Source organism: Cotesia glomerata, linkage group LG1, assembly GCF_020080835.1.
Source record: "Cotesia glomerata isolate CgM1 linkage group LG1, MPM_Cglom_v2.3, whole genome shotgun sequence".
Taxonomy (NCBI): Eukaryota; Metazoa; Arthropoda; class Insecta; order Hymenoptera; family Braconidae; genus Cotesia; species Cotesia glomerata.
In genome coordinates, this window is record NC_058158.1 from 16,384,209 (window position 1) to 16,411,202 (window position 26,994).

The 26,994-nt window shown below is 33.1% G+C and overlaps 1 protein-coding gene across 1 annotated transcript in view; it reads left to right on the forward strand.

Annotated features, from left to right (window-relative positions):
• Positions 1-2,412: 2,412 nt before the first annotated feature.
• The window catches only part of LOC123275345 (patj homolog), a gene marked incomplete in the record, with an annotated part of 555,954 nt that continues 531,372 nt past the window's right edge, over positions 2,413-26,994 (forward strand). Inside the window, 2 exon segments of the mRNA XM_044743428.1 lie at positions 2,413-2,660; positions 2,880-2,986. Coding sequence (XP_044599363.1) covers positions 2,438-2,660; positions 2,880-2,986 — 330 coding nt within the window.

Here is a 26,994-nt window from a genome sequence, read left to right on the forward strand (position 1 = left end):
TGAATCGACCTGGTAGAAAATTTGAAATCAAAATATATTTGCCTAACATTATATAGAATAATACTGTAGATGATTTATAGAATATTAGTATTTAATAACTTTCTACTTTTATTCTAATGATTCCTCTGAATTTAATTGAAAACTGAATTTGTTATTACAATTTATTCATTTTGACAGTTATTATAGCAACGATTACCATAGTAATGGTAACCATAGTAACGGTAACCATGGTAACGGTAACCATGGTAACAGTAACCATGGCAACGGTAACCATGGCAACGGTAACCATGACAACGATTACCATGGCAACGGTTGTGGGGGAGGATACAGTGGGGTTGAGTTCTATAATTGATAGTTGCCACTGATGGTTTCTTAGATTGGAGAATCAAAATGATATTTTTCCCCCCAAAAAAAAAGAGAGCGAGATAGGGAAGGAGGAAGAAGGCACGGGAGGGGAGGGGAAGAATGAGAGGGAGGGGAGGGGGTAGCATACGTGATGGTTGACGAAAAATCGATTTTGGGTAGGAATTGCGCAAAATCCCTTCTTATCTCTCGTCTACGGTGAAAAAGGAGTACCTATGCCAAATTTCAAATGAATCGGTCCAGTAGTTTCGGAGATCTGGTGATGAGTCAGTGGTATTTCGCTTATATGTGTATGTATATATCTATATATATATATATATATATATATATATATATATATATATCTTAGACTGTTTCAAAAAAATCGACAATTTTTTATTTCTTATTAATATTGAAAATGTTGTTAGAAAAGACAAAAAAAAAACCTGTGAAAATTAGAGCTCTTGATATTAATATTAAGAGGTGCCGAGTCAAAAATTTAAATTTCCCATTTGATTAACGTGGTAAAAATTTTTTTTCTTACTTTGGAATTATGTAACTCTTCAACAAGTCATTAGACAAGTTGAGTCAGAACATATTTTCGTAGAGAATTGACAACGTTCTACAAAAAAGCTCTCTTATAATTTTTCGATAAACCGATGCGTTTCGAAGATATTCAACTTTAAAATATAATTTATAATATTTTCTCATTTTTTTCCAATTTTTTGACGAAACTATCAAGTTTATCAAAAAATTTTGTCAAATTTTTCAAATTTCTTGTATTCTAAATTTTATTTGGTTTCACAGATCCTTTTATTCAACTGGCAAATTTCTCATAGTATCGTACCTTGATTTGCCAATAAATTCTAATTTTCTTTTTTCAACTAAAATTATTATTATCCATTATTTATTGGATTCTATAAGTTCATAATATTATATATTTTAAATTTATGCAATTAATTTTATTATTTTAATAAAAATGTGGTAATATAATTTTATTATTTTTTTTTTTTTTTTTTTTTTTGGAATCTTACGCGTCAGCCTTCAGGCCTAGGCACGTGGGATTTTTACGTCCTTTTCTACTATTTATTGTACTTGATGTGTATTAAATACCATCTTTACCTTCTTTCCGCGGATGTGGCCGACTTACAGTCTGTACCCGCATTCGCCTGTGCTCCGCCCTTTAGCACAGTGACCAAGGAAACCACAGAAACCTGGCCAGGGTACAGTCGGCAAGGGACCAAGCCTTGGAAATCGCAGAAAAATTGCGACTGCCAGGGCTCGAACCCACGCCTGAGCGGCTGTTGTACGGGCAGTTTAAGACTTAAACCGCTCGGCCACGCAGTCGCCGTTTATAATTTTATTATTTATCGAAGCTAGTTTCACAGTTAAAATGATAGAAGCGCGAAACAAAGAAGGCATCGGTTGTAATATTTGTTCTTAATTAACTTCACTACTACCATACCATCAAAAATGCTTCGAGGACGCCCCCTCCCTTAGTATCTACCCACCTTGCACTGCAACGCTCATTGTTTCGCGACTTGACGTTCTAACCGAGCTTTTTTGATTTGGGTAATAATTACCCATTGTTCTTACCTACAAATTCGGACTTTTATTGTTGCTATAGTTTATCATTGTTTTTTGTGAATATTTTGGCTTGTATTTTAAATTCATTTTTTTGTAATTAATTAATTCTTATCCTAGAATTCTTTTTTCATGTGTTATTTGTCCAATTATTTGTTGATCGATATTTATTTTTCCCAATTTATTTCGTAACTGAGTACTTTTTTGAAAGTGGCGCTCCTCTCGCCCACAAGTTAACTAGTGCACATGTCCACTAAGTGCACTTGTGGACTCGTGGAGGCGACGCGATGATATTAGAAATGCCCCTTTTTTCATGCCGCTATTTTTGTCATGCGCACATTCAAAAATAACGCCGGATCGTTTAAATTTTTTATCACAACATGCAGAGACTAGTCGAAACGTGTTGAAATCTCGCTGTGAATTGCACATAAGTTGCTGTTATAAAATTAATTAAATTATATTAATTTTCTAGCAATTATTGTGGTAAAAGTACTTATGAAAATAATTTATTATGAATTTTGTAGAAGTGTCTGACAGTAAAATGTCAGTGCACTTACCAATAATAAATAATAGTTTAAGTATACAAACTATTCGTGGATGCTTTCCAAATGTAAGTGGGCTTACATTTATTAATGAAAATAATCAAAAGTGTGGACTTAGCATAGTCAATGATAAATTCGAATTGTTGCCTGGTGTAAGTAAATATGAAGTTCACAGTTGCAATATTTTAAAAAGTAATTTTTTTACTAATATTTAAAGTTCAAAGTATTAATATTATTTTCATATATTCCATAGATAGTAAAAGTAATATTTTTTTATTGAAAATTTAATAAACGTAATGTAGATAAACCAGATTATAAATTACACCACAATAATACTTTGACTTTACTTGGTTATATATTTTATAATTTCATTTTAAATGCAAAATCTAATTATTATTTTGGTTCCAACAGAGCATAATGTCAATGATATAAAGAGAAAAAGGATTACTGAGATAATGAAAGTAATTGAAGGAAAGTCAAGTGATAAGCCTGCATCAGTTGAAAACCAAGAATACGAAGTAAGTTATAATTCTGTTTAATTTAGTTGTAAGCTAGTTTGCATCAAGTCCATAAGTATCTTGTATACAATTACTTGTCACTTATTATTAGTATGTATCATATCAACATGAATATTTGAATTGTCTAACCAAAAAGTTTTCAACAGGTACCGGCTAAAAAAGTTAAAAAAACATATGTGTAGGATGGAGACACAAAGCAAATCCGCAAGATAACCGTTACGTACAAATGAAAGAATCTCTGGGTGGAATAAAAAAAATTGAGGTGGATAATAGTAAAGAGTATACTTTCGAAGAAATAAAGGAAATGTCAATTTCAGCTATGACAAATGAATTGAATGAGAACACATTAAAAAATTCATGTATTAAACTAGCCACTAATAAAGAAGAAGAATTTGAAGATTTTACCAATTTAAATGGGAAGAAGTGCAAATTTTGGGAATTTATTAACCAAAAACTTAAAATGAAAAACTCCCAACTACGATTATTTTTATTGAGCACGAGTGAAGCAAAGAAAGATAAAAACAACAATGTAAAACCCCAACAAGTTCCTACTTCGAGAGTACAGATGAGGTCCACCATTTCATCATCAAAGAGAGGATGTCGGTCAAAAATTCATTTTTCGGTTTATCAGCAAAGGTCTTCGGTAATATCTTTGAAAAGCAAAGACTCAGCTGTAAATGTACCGAATAAAGAACCATCGAAACCCACGAAGGTTGAAAGTCCCCTTCTGCAACCATCAACATGTGAAGGCGAAGAAAATTTTTCAGTACCAACAATTGAAGAGCACGACTTAGAGTTTACGGGAACTACATTGGGACAAGGTGCATTCGGATGCGTAAAGCTAGCTTTTTGGAATGGCTTGGAAGTCACAGTTAAATGCTTAAACGCTAATGATAATATAAAATATCTAATTCGGGAAATAAAAGCTATGGACTTAGTCCGTCATCCCAATATAATCTCAATTATAAGTGTATGTTTCACCGATTTACATATTCACATAGTTATGGAATACTTTAAGAGTATAACTCTGACAAAATACATCTCAAACATCAGTACAATCCTTGATTATCCTGTTAAGAAGAACAGGAATTACTTTATTTCCCATCAAGTTTGTAAAGCAGTGGCCTACATGCATGGATTAAATCTGAATATTCTACACAAGGATATAAAGCCTGATAATATCCTAATAAATCAGGAATTATTAGTGAAACTCTGTGATTTAGGATTAAGTAAAATAGGTGATCTTCTATCAAGTTTAAACACAACTATTGGTCGAAACTTCCACGGTACACCAGTGTACATGCCACCGGAAATATTAATACGTAATGAACCAGGAACCACTCATTCGAACGTATGGTCTATGGCTTGCTGTATAGTGGAGCTGTTTTCTGAAGAAAAAATATGGGAAGTTTTACCAAACTTTACTATTCCTAACTTAAGGAGCACAATTTTAAAGTTGAAGAAACCGAAGGCTTTAAACAATGTACCTCTTATTATACGTGACCAATTAAGTCAATGTTTCGAACATGAACCGTTAAAAAGGCCCAATGCATTGATGTTGCTGCAATTGTTTAGATGCCTCTACAAAGAATCGCCGGATAATACTAAATAGTAAAAGAAAGAAAATTCATGTAAAAAAAACTTCAACTGTAAGTATGAATCTTTAATTAGTTAGTAAGTTGATTGAGAAATAAATTTTATTTTTATATGCTGAACTAGAAAAATTTGGCGACAATACCTTTAAGAAAAGTATTTTTGTTATGAGTAGAGTTTATTGTTATTTTTTTTTTTTATATTTTATATACCTATGATAATGTAATCTCTGAAAAAACTCTGACTGTTGCTAGATTATAATTAGCCGTGAAATACCATGACAGATTATTAGATTAAAATTAGATTAAATTAAGAAAAATGTAAATATAATCCGTTCAAATATTGCAAAAGCTAAAAAATTTTATAAAGTAATATTTATTAAATATTTATTGAATAATTATAAGTAAATAATAATTATTGCGTTTAAGATAAATATAAAAAATGATTGCAATATATCAGTGACTGAATATGGTAAAAGTAAATAATATTAAAGTTGGATTAGTTTTTTTATTTTTATAATGTCGATTAAAAAAAGTAAATAAGTGTTTGAAAAATCGGCAATTAAATATTTGAAAAGTATTGAAAAGGTTTGATTGTACTTTTGATTTATATTATTATTATCTGTGAGATTGTATGTTTTAAAAAAAATTGTTTAACTAAAAAATATACTAACTTGCAATAAATTAAAAAATATTATTGTTCAACAGAATTAATGTTATATTTTGTGTTTTCATTATACCATGTACCAGAAAGCTCCACAAAAACTTTATGGATAACTACAAAATAAGTACTTACTATGGCTGTAATTTTGAAACTTCTTACAAAATTTATGAAGAAACCAAAAATGATGTTTTCACTGTAAGTTTATAAGGATAAGTATTAGGTGTACTAAATACGATTAATGTTTAATTCAGATTGTTTAACTACTTTAAGTTAATTAAAATTTAACGTAGATTAATAAAGGTTGAAATATTTAAAATACTTAGTATAATATGAACAGAGTGAGTATTACGTAGATAATTTATTGACATCATAAAACATTGACAATATAAACAAAAATAGTACAAGAAGTTATATAATCAGATGTATAAAATATAAGAACAAATTTGATATTTACAATTTTCGATGTTATTAAAGTTTCAAACACTGTAATTGTTATTGGAAAAACTTTTAAAAACAATGCCAAATTATTTTGATCGTACCAAACTTTAATTTTGACTTTTAAATGCTGCATACTCTCGTAAAATGTTCTTGTTTAAATCCAATGCTTCTTCGGGGTTTACTGGAATTTTTACATCAGGCATTAAAAGCTCCGAAAGTTCCTTCATGTATGGTTCAAATAACTTAGGTATGTGTAAAATTCTTTATAAATTTTTCAACAACATTAACATTGACCTTCTTCTTATAATCTCTGCTACCGTATCGATGAGGTAGATGAAACAATACATTTGGTCGTCCGGCTAAATGATTTCGTACTGCCTGTCTTCTAATACGGTGTTCATTCCATAGTTTTCTGTTATTATCTAAGTCATGCTTTATTAATGGACCGAAATAGAACTGCAAGCATTTGATATGTAAGTTGCTGCCATCAAATAATCCTTTTTCTTGCATACACATGAAAAATTGTATATAAAAATCAACAGTATGTTGACGCATCCGCCCCCAATAAGATTCAATCCTTTGATTTTTTACACTCTTTCCTTGAATGAAACTGTTATCCCCAGCAAGCTTATCCCTATGTCGTTTTCTTAAACAGATTTGAAGCTCTCCAATTATTCCATTTTCTGAATCTTTATCAGATCTAATAATGGTCGGCAGAAATTTGAGGCGCTTTACTGTTTTTAGAAAATAATGAGCTGTCACTGCTGGATCATTATTTGTTGTAGCAACTTCTAGCCATAAAACTGTTCGCGAAAACCCATCAATACAACCATGAATTGCAAAACCGAATTTTTTTAATTTGTCATAGCCATCCAAGTGCCATATAAAGTTTGGTCCCGGACTTACATATTGCCGTCGTCGCAGCTTGTTATCGAAACGATTTGCTAATCCATCTGGATCGATTATCTTCAACAATTCATACACTGTATCCCTTTTTACTTGAAGATTATATTCTAATTTCAATTTTTTCCACAAACTCCTGTATCCTAGGTTGTAACCACATGAATAAATTTCTTCTATAATTGCAGTAACAATTTCACACATATTTGATTCGGGAACATATTTCCTTTTTAATCCCAACGAAGATAATATTCGCTTGATTGTGCTGATTGAGATTGTAATGCTATTTTTTGTGATTAATAGATCACGAATTTCAGAAATTTTATAAATTTCATTGAAGTATTGTCTTATTAGCTGTTCTAACATAGTAAAACTTAATTTTTGCACATTTATTATACTTCAAACACTTCAAACTTTACAGATTATGGTTAATTAAATATAAATATTTATTTACTTTCTGCATACACCACAATATTATTGTTAATTTAATTTTTGTCGGTTATGTAAATGAGCAAGTTATCAAAATATTTACTACGTTATTTTTGAATGTGCGCATGACAAAAATGGCGGCATGAAAAAAGGGGCATTTCTAATATCATCGCGTCGCCTCCACGAGTCCACAAGTGTACTAGTGGACATGTGCACTAGTTAACTTGTGGGCGAGAAGAGCGCCACTTTCTCGAATGTTGACGGTGAGCCAACCAGGCTTCCGTAAATATGTTCTGACTTAACTTGTCTAATAACTTGCTGAAGAGTTACATAATTCCAAAGTAAGAAAAAAAAATTTTCCCACGTTAATCAAATGAGAAATTGAAATTTTCGACTCGGCACCTCTTAATATTAATATTAAGAGCTCTAATTTTCACATGATTTTTTTCGTCTTTTCTAACGATAGTTCCAATATTAATAAGAAAAAAAAATTGTCGATTTTTTTGAAACAGTCTAATATATATATATATACATACTAGCTGACCCGGCAAACGTTGTTTTGCCATATAAATAATTTCCTAGTAATTTCTAGTGTAGACAAAAAATAGCTTACTTATTGTAAGTATGTATGTATGATAGAATGTGTATATTGTATGTATGTAAGAATGTGGTATATGCGTGAAATAAGCATGGAGCGCTGTGAACGATAAGAGAATATAAAAATAACAAAAGGCAAACATTATTTTTAAGTTATTATAATTTATTCCTTAAAATTATATATCATTAATTAAACAATTACGACAGTAACACTATTAAACAATATCAATCTCTTAATGCTATAGTGTGAACAATATTTTTTGTTAGTCCATCTTTAGCTAACACAAACAAACTGGATGGTTTACCCACTCGAGAGCATGCCACGTATAATTGTCCGTGTGAAAAACATGGTGTTCTCAAATCTAATCCACAAACAGACATCGTTTGACCTTGGGATTTGTTGATAGTCATTGCAAATGCCAATCTAATCGGAAACTAAATACGTTTGAATTGAATTGGCACATCTGTAGGTATAATAGGAATCCGTGGTATGAGTATATTTTCACCTCTGAACTTGCCATTTAAAATCCTGGCTTCGATCACTTTTTTCATTAATTTTTGAATGACTAATCGCGTACCGTTGCACAGCCGGGGCGGGTTCAAATTACGAAGCAAGATAATTGGAGATCCAACTTTTAATTGTAAATTATGCGGTGGCATGCCTGGCAAATCCAGTGAGTTCAAAAACTCTGTGGGAAAATTTACTGCTTCGCTGTCGTCGCAAACTGTATCAATAGATTTATATGATACCAAGTTCCCTGGCAACAACATTTGTATCTTCAGATTTAAATTGTCAACGTCTACATTTTTTGCCGCTAAAATCGCTCTTTCTGCAAGCCACTCATGATTTATGTACTGTGTGTGTACATCGGGAAATATTTATTCAATGAGAGTATCTTGCGAATCAGCGATTGTGCAGAAATCGGTCGATAATTTTACGTATCCAGTTTCATCTATAGCAACTTTTCCATCACCGATATCTAAGAGTTGTTTTGAAAATGTTTCAGCGGATGGATCTTGAAGCATTTGAACGCGCATATTTATTTTTAGCTGTAATTTTTCAACATTACGCCACAATGGAGATGATTTTAAGCAAGCGTTGATCTCATCAGCGTATGTTGAACGTGGAATGACTGGAAGTGTTTGTCTGAAATCACCTGAAAGGACCAACAGAGTTCCGCCAAATAGTTTGTCACTGTTTTTAATATCTTTCAATGTCCTGTTCAACGCCTCAAGTGAATGTTTGTGTGCCATAGTACATTCATCCCAAATAATAATTTTACACCGTTTCAGCACAGTGGCCATGGACGATTGTTTCTTAATGTTGCATACTGCGTCAGGGTTATTCTGAATATTTAGTGGCAGCTTAAAAACTGAATGAGCTGTTCTACCTCCATCCAATAAAGTTGCTGCAATGCCCGATGATGCAACGGCCAATGTGATGCCATTATTTGATCGTATTTCAGCAAGAATTAGCGAAATAACGAATGTTTTGCCAGTTCCACCCGGTGAATCCAAAAAGAAGAACCCACCTTGTCCAGCTGAAACTGCGAGCATAATGCGATCATAAATGGTTCTTTGTTCCTCATTCATTAGTGGGACATTGCGGGCAACAATCGCTGCCATTTCTACAGTACTGTACTGCAGTTCACAATTCATTTAAGTATTCATTAAATCAGATGCAGTTCGATTTGGCGAATTAATACCGAAATTACTAAGTGGTAAGTTGGCAATGACAATGCAAAGATCCTCAATAGCAATCAATGTTTCATTGTACATTTCGTCGCTGAATGTTATGGTTAGATCGTGGCACCGTATACGATGTTGATGCAATATATCATCAGTCATTGAATCTTTGTGATTTTCCCATAATATCTGTGCTCGGGCTGGGAAACATGTAGTCAACACTATAGCGAATAGTAGACGAATTTGTATTGCTGTACAGTTCAATGCAGCTTCAGCAAGCATGCATTCCCACTGGTTGTCGTCTTCCAGCAAGCCGAGTGCAAGGCATGCATCTTTATACGTTGGATATTGTTGCCCATTCACTTTACGTATATCTTGAAATGATAATAAGCCAGTAACATTAACCAACAACAGTCGAAGATAAAAGCACTCCGTGTGTCTTGAATTGACTGTAAATAATCGCCCCAAGGCGTTTGATTTAAATAAATTGAGACATGCAGCAACTGGTGAGCCTTGCTTGCGGGGCATCCATGTTTTTGTTTGAGTCCATGTGAAATAGCGTGGTACTTGTGAATAGAGTAATGTTCGTGCAAATGCACCAAAATCATCCGCACGATTACACAATTCAAGAAATGCAGTGAGTGTAGTTTTAGGTGGATTTATTGCACGATCAATCGCTGTCTCGTTCGTGAAAAATACACGCTGACCGTTTTCAAGATGGATGGCTAACTGAATAACTGCTGGATCCCGTTCATGAATTGGAAAACCAAAGATACGCCAAGCAGCTTCATTGAAGCTGATGTACCGACCAATTTGGTAGAGCGTTATTTCATCGTTTTTATTCACTGGAGGAGCATTCACATTAGTATTTTCCACTCTAAACACAGCCATATCACTGCCTTTATGGACATACTTGCAAATGTATTTGATGCTCTTCACAGAACTGCAGAACTCAACATTAATATGAGCATTATATGTCTTGCTCAGCAGAGGCGAATATGGCACCACCCAACGATTGTCAATATCAATGTCTGTGTTGATGATATTTTTAATAAATGATTGTCCGCCATTTTCAGGATTTCTTCGACGATATATTGGGTATCCGTCGACATTTGTGACCGTATCATTGGTAAAATCTTTAGGGAAATTTTTAGTACATTTTCCATCAGCCATGCAAGGCGATGAACTATTAAGAGTACCACATGGACCATGAATCATGTTTGTTGTAACAATATCAAACAGCAGTTGGTCAGTGGATGGATCTGGAATTTCCGCAGAAATGATACTATCGATTTCTTCAGGACGGATTTTGTCGATGAACCAAACCAAAATGTGTGCATGAGGTAATCCTCGCTTTTGCCACTCAACCGAATATATCCAGCAACGTGTGGGACCAAATACATGTGATTTAGGAATGAAACTTATTAAAGACTTCAACTTTTGTCTGAACACACGTGCTGTAATGTCATGGCGATGTATTGCATTTTGGCCAGGCAGTAGCAAAGATGTAATCTCTGGCCATTTTGGATTACATGTGAACCTGATAAATAAACATGGTCGTCCATATTCGCGCACGAAAGCCAGAGCATCCTGTATATATTCTTGCATATGACGTGGACTGCCTACGTACGATGATGGTAAAATGGCATGGTTACCAATTTCGGCGACGTCGGCGTTGTTGTTGATAGCGTCTCGCAAATGAATGTACTCTTCCGCGCGCAGCTTTTGTTGATTATATCGTAAGTATCGTAGTCGTTCGCTCTCAATCTTCGCGTACATGTCGACCATGAATTGTTGACAAATCTCACGACATCGTAAAATGACGTTGTCCAGGCCACGTCTAATCATTAATCGGTACGCATAATAATCCTTTGAGCTAACGTTCTTGTTTGTTTCAGCTCCTGTAATATTTGTTCATAAAAATTAATTTAAATTTATTACGTTCAATAATTTAATTGTTTTGTTAAATGATTAATGATCAAATCAATGGAGTAGCTGATACGGGATCTCGTTGTTTTATGTTTATGCAATATCCGTCTTGTCCCTTCCAGAATATTAGCGGATATTGGAGAGCGTCATATGAACGATGTGTGTCAGCAATGAACTGAAGATTATTATTTCTTCTACGAATCACAATTTTTGGTGCAGCTGTACAATCGCCAACCATGATTCCAGCAACATCATCAACAACGGGTGCATTGAATCTACGAATATGCTCTCCAGCTGGTGTTTTATCAGGATTAATGACGATAGCGTGATTATCGCTTTGTAATTGGTGCATATGTGATTTGAATATTTTCAACAACTCGTTGTGCTCGTTCAAAAGAGCATCTAGCTCGCTGACGATGCGCCTGGCATAAAGTGAATCAAGGTTATTATAATCACAACGTGCATTCACGCGATTGGCAAGTGCGCTTCCGAAATCCTCGCCACCCATAAAGTAGATTTGTAAGAATTTATGTGGTTCGTTTGGCATTGGCAGCAGTGAGCCCATTTTATGATAAACTTGGCCTCTGATTTTGATTGTAGAATTGAATTGTTGACCATTTGCATTAGTATTTCGAACTATTTCTGTTGCTTCGAACGATGTCATTTGAAAGCATGAATTGAATCTTCGAATTGACTTCAGGAATACGTTAGAATCTGAATCCGTGCCGATAAGTAAGCCATTCAATGGTTCAGGTGGTGTTTCAATTTCAGGTAGTTGCACTTTTCCTGACGCGCAACACATCCCAGCTGGCTCATTTTTGAATTTCAGAGCATGACAATGCGGACATTCCTTGTCCATAGCACCAATTACCACTTTTGAATGAGCATAATATTCAATATCGGGCTCATACTGGAATGCTAGACGCAGGAATGAATCAGATATAAATCGATGTACCTGTTGTCGTTGTTGGTCATTTGTTCTTCGTCTATTGACTGTGAAACGGTGTGATTGTCGTTGTTCTAATCTTCTGAATTCATTGCGTTCAGCTCGTGTATCTTCTGGCTCTTCTTGATGCAATAGCGCCATTCTGACACGTGCATCAGTATTTTGTTGCTGGATTGGTTCTTCTGTTCTTTCGGATCTGCTATTTCGCAAGTTTCGAGCTTTACTTGTACTGCGGCTCAAATCAGCCCCTTTGCGTTTTCTTGGCATTGCTCACTGTACAAAACATACATAAATAGAATTAATGAAATTATTTAATGATGAAAAATGTTAAAAGTATAATTAGGGCTAGGATTTTTGCCGCAGTTTTGAAATAATTAGTTTTAATTCATGAAATTATAACAAAAATATAAGTTTTATGGAAAAATTTTTCAAACAAAAGTAAAAAATTAAATTTTATGAAAACATTGTCTCTTATAATTTTTTCATACAACCAACATTTCCATGGACATTTCAAAATAAAGATTCATAATGATTGATTTTTTGGAAACTATGAAAATCTTAATTGTTCAATTACATTTTTTTAATAAAATTAAATTAAAATTACATTTTTATAAGATCAACAACATTTTCGATATAAATAAAAAAAAGTATACTTACAACACAAAATCCGTTGTTATTGGAAGCTCGTGTCACGTGTTGAGTACTTTTGAGGTTATAAAATCACTTGATTAACTAATCGTGCAAAATAGACTCAAAATTGATAATTTAATTATTATTGATAAAATAGAAATGATTAAAAGTTAATATGAGAGTTACACTGAGATAGCAAAATAATAATTGTCAACGTTACTACTACACTTGATGCATAAATAATAATGATGGCCGACAACTGTGTAGGGAGTGAGAAAGAGAAGACCAGCTTCGTTCTCATCCCTACTCCGTGCTGTTTACTGGGTCAGAAGTGACACCTGTAGACATCTGGCGGGGATAACTAATTAAATGACGATTGATCAGTTTTCGACCGGAGAGGAAAAATGATTAAATTACTAAAATGGCTATTAAAAAATAAGGGTTGATCGTAGAAGGGTGAAAATTGAGGATTGTATGTATTTTTGTATGTTGTATCATAAAAAAATAGAAATTAAAAATTTTGTCTAAAAAATAAAAAAAAAATTTAGGGGTGGACTACCCCTAACATTTAGGGGTATGAAAAATAGATGTTAGCCGATTCTCATAGATACCAGATAAGCACAAAAAATTTCATCAAAATCGGTCAAGCCGTTTCGGAGGAGTATGGCAACGAAAACTGTGACACGAGAATTTTATATATTAGATATATATATATAGATATCTATGTATATATATATATATATATATATTATAATGGTCCTTTCACCGGCACTGGCGTCGACAGAAAAAAAAAACAATATTATTATATTTTTCATAAACAAAAATTATTATGGTTTTTCATTTAAGACTATGAAAAAAATACAACACTTGTTCCTGACTTACCGACATTATACGCTCGTTTCACTTACATACTACTGTGCATCCACCACCGAGTTACGGTTTTTTGACAATTTATATGTTCTCAAATAACTGATAAATGACAGACGATCGATCGATGATCTACGATTTATACTCAGATAAAAAATCGGAGAAGTCAAGTAAAAATTTGGTTTTTCCAAGAGTGAAGTATGATAACTATGCAGAATAAAAATCATCAAGTAACAGTCAAAAACTTTCACAATGATACTCGTCGTTCACTGTCAAACGATGGCCGTTCGATAGTCAAGTGACGGTCATTCGACGATCATTTGTCGACACTGTGATTTCACGGTATATTCACCGTCGTTTCACGATCATTTTATCGTGACCACGAATCTGCCAGGGTATGTACATATAGATATATTAAATACCTTAAATATTTAAAGCCTCGGCCAAAAGAGACTTCCTCAGTGGAACTTAATAGGTAACTGGAAGGTAGTTACGGACAGTGTCTCGGATAGCTTAAATGGTAGAGCATTTGGCGCGTAACCAAAAGATCCAGTTTCGAGTCCTGGTCTGAGCTGTCTGAATTATTTTTTCAGTTATTGAAAAAAGTTACACTGAGTAAAAAATTACGTCTTTCTTTAACAAAAATTGTCGATAAACGAATTTTAATTCTAATTTCACCTAAATTTTCTCTGATGGTATGAGACCTCATACCGATAAAATATTATGTTAAAGAATTATTAATAAAAAATTAGTCTTTCTTCAAGAATTTGGATCGGGAGTATTCGGCTTAGAATAATAACTATCTATCTCATTATTATTATTATTATTATTATTATTATTATTATTATTGTTGCGTAAATACCACATGTTTGCGCCAAAACATGTGGTAAGTTCGCACTCAACCTCACTAGAGGTGCGGCGATTGACGCACACTCTGCCAGTCAACGTCCCGAAGTCAACAGCTGCTTGCGCGCCAACCGCCATAATAAATCTACACACGGTGACCAACAACACGTGCATTGTGTATTCATAAACTTGCTTACTAATTCATTGTGTACAACTCATTATTGCAAGTATCTTACCAGGGAAATTCAACATCATTGGTAACGCAGATATTGTTTTCCCATACTTTTCAATAATTCTTTTCCTAAAACCTGTCAAATAATCATCATTCATAATCTTCACCTTTGTAACTTCTCATGCCGGTAAACCATAGTTATAAATTTGGCCATTCACTATTGCATTGTAATTAAGTCTTAATCTGCAGTCACACGGGATTAAATTTATCATGCATCAATATTTTAATGAGATATGACTCATCATACAACAATTTAGTAATCAGGTAAAACCTTTATCATACCTGGCTGAGGTGATGTCACCGATCACCAGGTACTCACTTAATTCTCTTATCTTCCATCTTCTCTCTCTTGTGACTGCAGAATTCAAGTGAGTTAGCGTTCAAACTTCTCTCCGTGCTCTACTCTCGTCTCATCGCTCGTAATAAATATTGTCGCGTTATTAATATTAATTAATGTGATAATAATAAGTTAATCAACTTGTGTAATTCAATTAATCCTATTTAATAATTCTGATATTGTTCAATTAACTAATTATAAACGCTCAGAACAATTTTCAATATTAATATTTTTGCATGATGCCACGCGTATTAATAACTCGTCATTTATAATTATAATTCAATCATATTTATCAGTAATAATAATAATAATACTCGTGTTTAAATAATTAAATAGTTAAATAAATTAATAAATTAATTTGTTAGTAGTTCGTAAGAGTTTCAAGTGTTCACTAGTTTTAACTGTGATATTTTTTATAATAAACGATAAAACACGAATAAAGAGATAAAAAATTTCTTTCTGACATCCCGATCCAGCTAATTATAAATATTTAATGCTAAGTTAATTTACAATTATCATTATTATTACTATTATCAAGCTACGTAGATTTTATTGAGTCGTTTTATCTATCGAGGTGATGTAGCTTTTCATTTAAAATTGAAAAAAACAAAAAAAGTTTCGCTATTTGACTTTTTGTTTTACTACAGCTGGAATTTTAATATAGTGTCTTGTATTATCTATTCGCCATGGCTACGATTGGTCGAGTGTATAACTGTGCTCGTTGCAAGGGACCTGTAAGACGTTCAGTAACTTCATATAAACTTTGCCTTAAAGACTTCCACCCAGCATGCGCTGAATCATACTATCATCAAGTATACAACTTGAATAACGAACTCGTTCGATGTACTGGTCTATTTGAAACTATAGAAATTCAAAATAGTAAGGCGTCTGTTGCAAGAAATGACAACTTTTCAACTGATAGTACAAATTGTGACAGTTTGGAATCAACATCAATTCAAAATAATATGGATGACAGCGTCTTAGGAATGGACCATCGAATTAAATCTTTAATCGATAAAATAGATGAAGTCAATACAAATAATATCACAACTATGAAACAAGTAACAAAGAAATACATTACAGAACAAATTCAAGAGTTAAAAAATGACTTTCACGAAAAACTGGAACATTATTTCGCTATTCTGTACTCTGAATTAAAACAAGAATTTGCATCTTTAAAAGGAATTGTTACTATGAATCAGACACATACAATGATGAATAATAACAATAAAAATAATAATTTCTATTTTAACCCAAATTTAGAAACAAAACGATCATCTGTTGATCTTGGCATTTTAATTTAACCAACAAATACAGTAGCATCTAAAGACATTCTTAATGAAATCACAAAGAGCATCGATGTGATAAATCTTGACATTAATATTAAAAAGGTATAGTTTTAATCGAACGGTAATATTATTATTGATGTTGAGAAATCTGATAAATGTAAATTGACAGATGAGATTAACCGAAAATTTGGAGATTCGATTAAAGTAAAAAAATTGAATCAAAGTTCACCCAAAGTTAAAGTAGTAGGTTTAGATGATAGTATTATGGAGATGGAGGATGAAAAATTTATAAGCAACTTCCTAAAGCAAAATAATTGTCATACTGCAAATAACGATATAAATATAGATAATACAATTAAAATATTAAAAAAATATAAAACCACTCGTTCTTGCTCGATAATTCTTCAACTAAATTCATCACTACACAAATCAATAATATCGACTGGTAAAATCAGATATGGATGGAACTTTCATAAGGTGTACGATCACATTAATGTGATTAGATATTTTAAATGTCGAGGAATTAATCACACAGCAAATAGATGCAAAAATGAAGAAAAATGTAGAAAGTGTGCAAATAACCATCATGAAAATGCATGTTGTAGCACAACAACAAATTGCATAAATTGTATTGAACTGTCAAAAAAACAAGGAGCTGAAAATATTAATACACATCATGAGGCTACAGATTTGAAATGTAAATATTTACAAAACTACTTCGAAAAAATAACGAACAAAGTATAAAACAACGATAATCAATAGCAAAAAGAAAATAGTGTAGTAGTTTATAGATCTCTTTCTCTTTATATAGTAGCAGTTAATGTATGTGGTTTACTTAGCCATAAAGATGAAATTGACATTTGAATAAGTGAGTGTAAGCCAGATATATTATATCTAAATGAGACGCATGTGACTGACGATATACTCGATAGTGAAATTGCTTTTCATAATTATGATATGGTTCGGACAGACTCCAATAACAGCAGAACAGATGGTATGACTTATATTTTAAAAAATATAAAGTTTAAAATTGTTTATAATTCGAGTCAGGCTATTGATGGCACTTGGATAAACTGCGTGCAAATCAATGGCAAGAGCGATAATTTTTACTTGTGTAATATATATATAGATCTCCTAGCAATAAAATAAGTCAATTTACGAAGAAAATTGTAGAATTGACTGAACAATGGACTGATTTAAGTAAATTAATAGTATTAGGTGATTTTAATATGAATGTGTCAAAAAATAGTTTTTATACAAATAAATTAATTTATAATATGAAACTCATAGGTTTAGATAAAAAAATAATGTCTCCAACTAGATCTACTTTCAATTCAGCTACTATTATTGATCTTTTATTTATCAATTTTCAGTTATCTACTATGGTATTAGATAAACCAAAAATAGCAGACCATAATATAATATACGCAAAGCTAAATAATAAAGATTATAATATCAATAATAATAAATCAAAAATTATTACTTTTAGAGATTACAATAACTTTGATGAAAAGTTATTTCAGGAAGAAATAGCTAAATTAAAAAACATCGACTTCACAGTAATTGACTGTGATGATAACAATAACGGATTAGTATTTAATGAATGTGTTGTCAATATAATTAGTAATATAGTAAATATCTTGGATTCCTTAGCTCCTAAACGTAGTAAAAAAGTTAAATATTTATGGCAAAAAAAACCATGGATTGATAATAAAATCATTAGTTTAATCAAAGAAAGAAATGAAGCTTTAAAAAACGCTAAAGAATCTAAGAGTCTAATTGATATTGCTAAATACAAAAATTTGCGTAACGAAGTTGTTAAACAACTGAAAAGTAATGAATTAGAATACTATAAGTCTGAAATAGATTGTAATAAACATGACCCCAAACAAATATGGAAAACATTAAAGCAATCGCTTGGTAATAAGAATAGTCAATCAGGTATTAATGAAGTTAAATTTGAGAATAAAATTGTAACTGATAAGCTAGTAATTGCTAATAGATTAAATAAGTACTTTATAAATAGTATAGAAGACATTGTTAGTAGCATAAATAATAGTAGTATCAATAACAATTCAGATTTATCCTACGTGTTTCGCACTTCGAGATTACGTAGGTAGTCCCACTACTTTCATGTTACTTACCACACATTTAGAGCTTTTTTTTTTTTTTTTTTTTTTTTTTATCACCTGATCTGACTATCGCGACGATGTTCCGTTGTTATTTCCTCATTCATTTCTTTTGTGTCAAACAAACCACACGTTTGAGCATAATTGTGTAATTTTACTTAATTTATTGAGTTTATTTTAATTTTGGGTTATTATGGGGCATAAGAATAAACGTTCGAGGAGTCGTGAAAGATCTAGTGAAGAAAGATATTCGAAAAGATTGAAGAAGGTCGAAGAAAGGGAGTACATGAGGAGTTTATAGATCCTATCCAAAGTCCTGGAGGTAATTTTTATTTTGTCAATATTGATTAAGTCCGGGAGGCTTTAATCATTAATTAAGCACGAGATGCATAATTATATGACAAGCCCGATGTTTAACCGCTAGGAAAAGGACCTAGTCACATACTTATAAGAAGAATTGCGCCTTCGGGCTTAATCGTTAAAACTCGGGAATAATCGTATCACGCTATGGCCGTCGCCCATGCGCGCCTTGGTTAGCGGTAGAGAAGCCGGCTCACGTGGCCGGCTGCAACAGTTGTGCTTGGACATTTGTACTAGTACGACTACTCTGTGCGAATCGATTCTGATATTTCTTACTTACATCTCACTTTCATTTAAATATTAAAATTATTCATTAAATATAAATAATTATATTAGCTTCAATTATACTTTAAATTCTTAATTCATTTAAATCAGTTCAAATAGTTCAGTGAATTAACATAAATAAAATCAAGTAAATTTATTTAGTGACGCCACGCGGCCATTACGCGCCACCGTTAACAAAGGATTGCATCAGCCACGCGGCTTTAGTCAATCCATAATTGACGCGTGATATTAACAATTAATCACATTAAATTAGTTATTGATATTTAATTACGATCTTATTTAATTTAGCTTATAAATAATTAAATTCCAACTTCAAATCATTTAACTAATTTCTACACTAAAAACATCAAACTCAATTGACTAACATTCTGTTATCAATTGAATATTATTTGCTCTCACCTTGAGACAATTGAACATTAATAGATCTCACTCTGAGATAGTTCAAAGTGATTAGATATTACTAGCTCCCACCTTGGGACTTATCTAATTCAAATTATCGATAATTTTCTATCTAAGGCGGTTGAGCTCACCCCTATTGCGTTATTGCAACGTAATTTTACACATTCACACTTACACACACACAATTTACTTGTATAATTTCATCAAGGAGGTTTTCCCAGCCTAGCTGGGTTTTCCTCCTTTGGGGACAAATAAATTCTTCTAAATTGTTCCCCAAAAAATCCAAGTATTTTTATTTAATTTCCTAATCCCAACTTTATCGTATAATTTAAAACAATTACGGGAATTATCCGCATTGGATAGTTTTCGACAAAACATTTGGTGCCTCCTGTGAGGTTTGAAGTGTACACGAGCCCTGATTTGCGAAGACGAGCAAGACGTGCCGAAGATCCAATCACTATACCACCCAGCTGCTGCCAGCATCGTTGGACTTCAATACAAATAAGATAAGTCTTTAACACTAAATCATTTATAATATTAATTAATATATTATTTAATCATTTGATAATATATCCAACTTATTTATTTGTAATTTAATTAATTGTTTGACTTTTTTGGCTGACTAATCGATTGTCACTTGGCAATCAATTCATCCGGTCAACTAGTGCAATTGGTTATCATTCAAATATTTATTTACGTTATTATTTTAATTATTTACGTATAACTTAATTTTAATTAATTAGTCGACAATTCACAATTACCATTGATCATTGTCCGGTGATTAATTGTTGTGCAACAGAATACTAATTATCAATTCTCAAATTATTTAATATTTAATTATAATTAATTATTTAAATTGTTTCTCAAATCAATTGATTACTGTAAGTGATCTATTTATTACAGAAATAAGATAATTAATTATCAATTGATATTTATTATTGTTATTTATTATTACTATTATTATCATATAAATTTATCGCAAAATGACTAAAACAAAATGACTTTAGAACAAACACGTGTTCTATTAACTGCTAAAATTACCGCATTGAACGATGAATTAACAGCAAAGACCACAGACATTCAGACTGCTTCTTTACGTTTTCCTAAAATCGAAAAAAAATGTTCGATCAGTACGATGCCAGTATCGACGAATTAGAAGTGAACAAACCTGAGGACCCAGAAATAGAACTCGCGGACGGAATTCGCAAAAATTTATTACAACCTTGCAACTAAAATAAAAATTCCCAATCAAGATGTTCTCAATGCCACTATTCAAACTGCAATTAACGCTTCGACTCTTAATCGAACACTTCGAGACTCAACGACTTACTAAGCTCCCTACCACGGATTTACCAAAATTCGATGGCAACTTTGAAAAATTGGCTTTCTTTTAAAAATACATTTAAGACACTGATCGACGAACGTAAAAGATTTAGATGATCTTTAATAAGTTTTTATACCTTCGCGGATGTTTAACTGGTTCTGCTGCAAACAAGCTCGCGCTTTTGGATGCAAGTGCAGAAAACTATACATTGCAGGCCTGGGACCTTTTAACAGAAACTTATCAGAAAGAGCGCGCTTTAGCTTTTTAAACATTATGACGCTTTTTTAAATCTTAATTCAATATCAACCCCGACTAATGAAAATCTCACTAAATTCATAGATGATGCTCGACAACACTTAAATGATTTAAAATCATTAAAAGCAAACCCAACTGACGCATTTATAGTAAGATTATTAGAACTTAAATTACCAACAGAAATTAGAGACAAATGGGACGAAACATTACGAAGACGATAACACTCTCCCAACGTTTGACGCATTTAGCAAATTTATAATAAAAACTGCTTTCCGACTCAGTACACGTAAACCTAATAAACAGCGCGACTCCGATGGCTCTTTTAAAAGACGACGTAATGAATATTCGAGTAATAATTTCAAGAAACAAAAAACAGACTCACCAGTCCGAGCTTTAGTAACAACCACTTCTACTGCCTGTCCATGTTGTAAACTATCTCATCCGCTCTATAAATGTTATAAGTTTGATGCATTAACTATAGGAGAACGCATAAAAATTTGTAAAATCTGCTAAACTTTGCAATAATTGTCTTCGCGAACACAAAGGAACTTGCCCTTCCAGTAGTAGATGTCAAACCTGTAAGAAATTCCATCATACCAAACTGCACATTCAACAAAAGACAGTTCAACAACCCTCTAATCCGAATACTTCAAAGAACAATGCCGTAAAAATCCGAGTCACCTATTACTGTTACGACTGATAAGGGATCTACATCTTGACTAGTAGTACACAACTATACGACAATTCTCAGAACACCGCGTTTCCAATTGATGATGAGCGCACTCATCCAGTTGCGTGATTCAACGGGTGGATTCATACAAAGCTCGCATAACGCTTTACTTCTGACACCTGTGCAACAGCTAATTTCTAGTTACTGAAAATTCTGTCTAGCAAATTAAAATTACCAATGCAAAAACTGTTCTTATTCCTGATCAGGGGCTGTTAATGGAATGCAAACCTTTTTCAAAACATCGCGTCGTTCAAATAAGTTGTAAATCTTTAAATAATAAATTTCAAAGATCATTATCATTTTTAACTGTTAACAGAAATCTGTGCAGAGCTGAGTCCCAAATGAAATCTTTTCACATCGCAATAAAATGTAGACATACCTAAAAAAGATAATACTTGCTGATCCGGAATTTCATATACCAAGACCCGTAGATGTCCTTATCGGTTTCAGGTACCAAACACTTTCTCTTCTATCTGTCCGGACAGATTAACTTGCTCACAAAATGATTTCGTGATTTAATATTACAAAAACGCAACTAGGATGGGTTGTAGCGGGAGGGAGTCATTGGGCACGAGCAAAAAATATACTTTCTGTAACTTTTGTCCAACTAACTGATCTGTCGAGTCAATTAACAAAATTCTGGACCCTATTGAGAAGACATTGCTAAGTTCTAGTGATTCTCGATCTATTGAGGATTCTACATGTGAGACTTCTCCTATTATCAAAACACTACTATTCGCGATTACAGACGTGGTCAGATATATAGTAAAACTACCCTTTCTGCGCAGACGATGTCGAGTTCGGGAATTCCCAAACAAAAAGGCTCTAAATAGATTTCTGTCTTTACAGAAGAGATTAAATTCCCAGACTCATCATTAAAATCCGAATACAATAAAGTCAATGAATGAATACATCAATCTTGGCCACATGGTACATCGAATAATGGCCGGATGATAGTGGACCAGGGTATGTCTACATGCCCCATCATCCGATAATAAAAAACATCCAGCACTACCACTCAAGGTACGCGTTGTATTTGATGAATCATCTCAAACCGATAAAGGTATCTCCTTGAATGAAGTCTTACCAACAGGCCTACTATACAAGATAATCTTTTTCAATTCATTCTCTTACGTTTTCGCATCCTTTGTTCATGCTATGACTTCTGATATCGCTCAAATGTATCGACAAATTTGCATACCATCCGATCATCATATAATTTCAACGAATCCTTTTATTATCATAATGACAGCCTAGTACCTTTGAACTTAAACGAGTTACATTTGGCTTCTGCAGCCCATTTTCATAACGGTAAATCAACTTGTTGATGACGAATTTCATAATTTTCCTGTAGCTTCAAAAAATATTAGAAACGAGATCTTTATGTGTCGACAACTTATTAACCGGATCCAATTCTTTTGACCGAAATTTTAAAAATTGCGTGACGAAATCATTCAACTAGTGCGAAAGGGTGGATTTGAACTCAGACAATGGGCTTCGAATCAAATCCGACACGCACTGGATAATCTCGATCAAAAGAAACCTTAGATTTTAGATTGTGCTATTAATGATGATCCTATCCCTCTAAAACTTTGGGCATAGCATGGAATTCTCTAACTGACGAATTTATCTATACAGTCAAATCAAACGATTCATCACGAAAATAACTAAACGAACCATTTTATCTGACATTGCAAAAATTTTTGATCCTATCGGAATTCTCGGTCCTATTGTATTAGCGGCAAAACCATCATTCAAGAATGTTGGAAATTAAAGGTCCATTGGGACGAAACGGTCCCACAAGAATTGCATTTGCGCTGGTGTAAATTTGCTGAACAATTACCCCTAATCAAAAGACTTTTCGGTTGAACGAAATATTTTAATTCCTGATCCGACTAACATACAACTGCATGGTTTTTGTGTTGCTAGTAGAGTAGGCTATGGTGCTTTGCATTTATATAAGATCAGTGAATAAACATGGAGACGTGATCGTGAAATTAGTTTGTTCCAAATCTCGAGTTGCTCCCATTAAAGATGTTACAATTCCAAAATTAGAATTATGTGGAGCATTATTACTTGCTAAATTATATAAGGACACAATTCCTTCATTTAACTTTGACATATCTAAAGTCACATTTTGGTCTGATTCAACTATTGTACTTCAATGGCTCAAACGATCTCCCAGCACTCTCAAGGTCTTTGAAGCGAATCGCGTTACACAAATTCAAACCCTTTGCAGTAAAATCGAATGGCGACATGTCAGAACCAAGGATAACCCGGCAGATTGCTTATCTAGAGGTCAACTTCCTTCTGAATTTCTAAATAACAAAATGTGGTTGATAGGTCCTACGTGGCTATCACAGGATCCTCTCAATTGTCATAACTTAAAGCCGGCAGTTCTTTCTGAACTTCCTGGTGTTCGAAAAATTACTTGTTTACTAGCTTCCACTGACAATTTATTTAAACGGTTTTCATCATATTCTAAACTTATAAATTCTTTTTCCTATTGTTTGCGAATGTTAAAAGATAATCCATTCAAACACAAACCTTTAAACGTAGAAGAAAAATTATTAACTGAAATTAAAATCTTAACTCTGATTCAAAACGAACAATATTATGATGAAATCAAACAAATTAAAGAAACCGGAGAGACTAAAAATCTACGATTACGATGCCTTAATCCATTCATTGATTCAAACGGATTATTGAGAGTGGGAGGCCGTTTGAAACATGCTCCTATATCCTTTTCGAAAAAACATCCTATTTTATTACCTTCACGTCATTATGTTACGGATCTAATTATTAGAGAAACTCATGAAAGTTTGTATCATTCGGGTATACAAAGTACACTTTCAAATCTTAGACATAAGTTTTGGCTGCTAGATGGCAAAAATCAAGTACGTAAAATCATTAGGCATTGCGTTAAATGCATTCGATATCAACCAATTCTCATTCGATATCAACCAATTCTCTTACAAAGTAAAATGGCCGATTTGCCTAGTTCTAGAGTCTCGGAATCTCCGCCATTTTCTCACGTAGGAATTGATTATTTTGGACCTCTCTTTATCAAGGAACGTAAATTTCGAAACAGAACTAAAGTCAAGGTCTATGGATGTGTTTTTGTTTGCATGGCTACTAAGGCTGTACATTTAGAAATCTCGTAAGTGACTTAACTTACCGAGGGTTTCTTAGGAGCTTTCGGACGTTTTATTGACAGAAGAGGGGTTTCCATCTGTCATGTATATATTCTGATAATGAGTACCAATTTTGTGAGTGCAAATAATGTCAATTAATAGAACTTTACCAACTATTCAACTCTAAAGTTCCCCATCAGGACATTGTTAACAACTTATGCAATAAAAAGAGAAACATTGTCTGGAAATTCAATCCACCTTTATCTCTCTCCCTCATTTCGAGGGGTATCTGGGAGGCGGCAGTCAAAGTCATTTTAAACACCATTTTAAACGAGTAGTGAAAAGAACAACTTTTAACGTTTGAAAAGAATTAAATTCTCTGGCTATACAAATTGAATCTATATTAAATTCTCGTCCTCTATGTTCATTGTCCAAGTGATCCTAATGATCCCTATTGCTTTAACTCCTGCACACATATTTTAATAGGTCGTCACTCTCAACTATGCTACCTGAGAAATGATTTTTCTGACACGTTCCAGATAATAGACTAAGCTCATGGCAATTCACTGTCAGGCGCGACAAGATTTCTGGAAACGCTGGTATTGACTGGAATACGCTTCATGAGTTGCAGACCAGGCAAAAATGGGACTCCAATCGAGGGGATATTAAGGTCAATCAAATTGTCTTTACTGATGGACAAAACCAACCCTGTATGTGGTGGCAGCTGGGAGTAGTGATCAGAGACTCATCCAGGAGAGGACTTAACATAACTTTGACGAGTGGCTTCAATTCGAACAAAGCCTCAAGGCATATATATAAACGGGAATATTACTCTGTTATGTCCATTACCAATCAATTCTTAAAATCTGTAAATTCAAAAATATTGTAATCATGTAATATCGCTGATTGTAAACACTATTCATAATATCTTGCTCAACCTTCGCAACGGGGAGTATGTTTAACCGCCTAGGAAAAGGACCTAGTCACATACTTATAAGAAGAATTGCGCCTTCGGGCTTAATCGTTAAAACTCGGGAATAATCGTATCACGCTATGGCCGTCGCCCATGCGCGCCTTGGTTAGCGGTAGAGAAGCCGGCTCACGTGGCCGGCTGCAACAGTTGTGCTTGGACATTTGTACTAGTACGACGCTACTTTCTGTGCGAATCGATTCTGATATTTTCTTACTTACATCTCACTTTCATTTAAATATTAAAATTATTCATTAAATATAAATAATTATATTAGCTTCAATTATACTTTAAATTCTCAATTCATTTTAAATCAGTTCAAATAGTTCAGTGGAATTAACATAAATAAAATCAAGTAAATTTATTTGAAGTGACGCCACGCGGCCATTACGCGCCACCGTTAACGCAAAAAGGATTGCATCAAGCCACGCGGCTTTAGTCAATCCATAATTGACGCGTGATATTAACAATTAATTACATTAAATTAGTTATTGATATTTATTTACGATCTTATTTAATTTAGCTTATAAAGCTAATTAAATTCCAACTTGCAAATCCATTTGACTAATTTCTACTGGCTAAAAACATCAAACTCAATTGACTAACATTCACATGTTATCCAATTTGAATATTATTGCTTTCTCACCTTGAGACAATTGAACATTAATAGATCTCACTCTGAGAGATAGTTCAAAAGTGATTAGAATATTACTAGCTCCCCACCTTGGGACTTATCTGAATTTCAGAATTATCGATAATTTTCTATCTAAAGGCGGTTGAGCTCACCCCTATTGCGTTATTGCAACGTAATTTACACATTCCACACTTACACATACACAATTTACTTGTATATGTAATTTCATCAAGGAGGTTTTCCCAGCCTAGCTGGGTTTTCACTCACTTTGGGGACAAATAAAGGCTTCTTCTAAATTGTTCCCCAAAAATCCAAGTGATTTTTTATTTAATTTCCCTAATCCCAACTTTATCGTATAATTTAAAACAATTACAGGGAATTATCACGCATTGGATAGTTTTTCGAC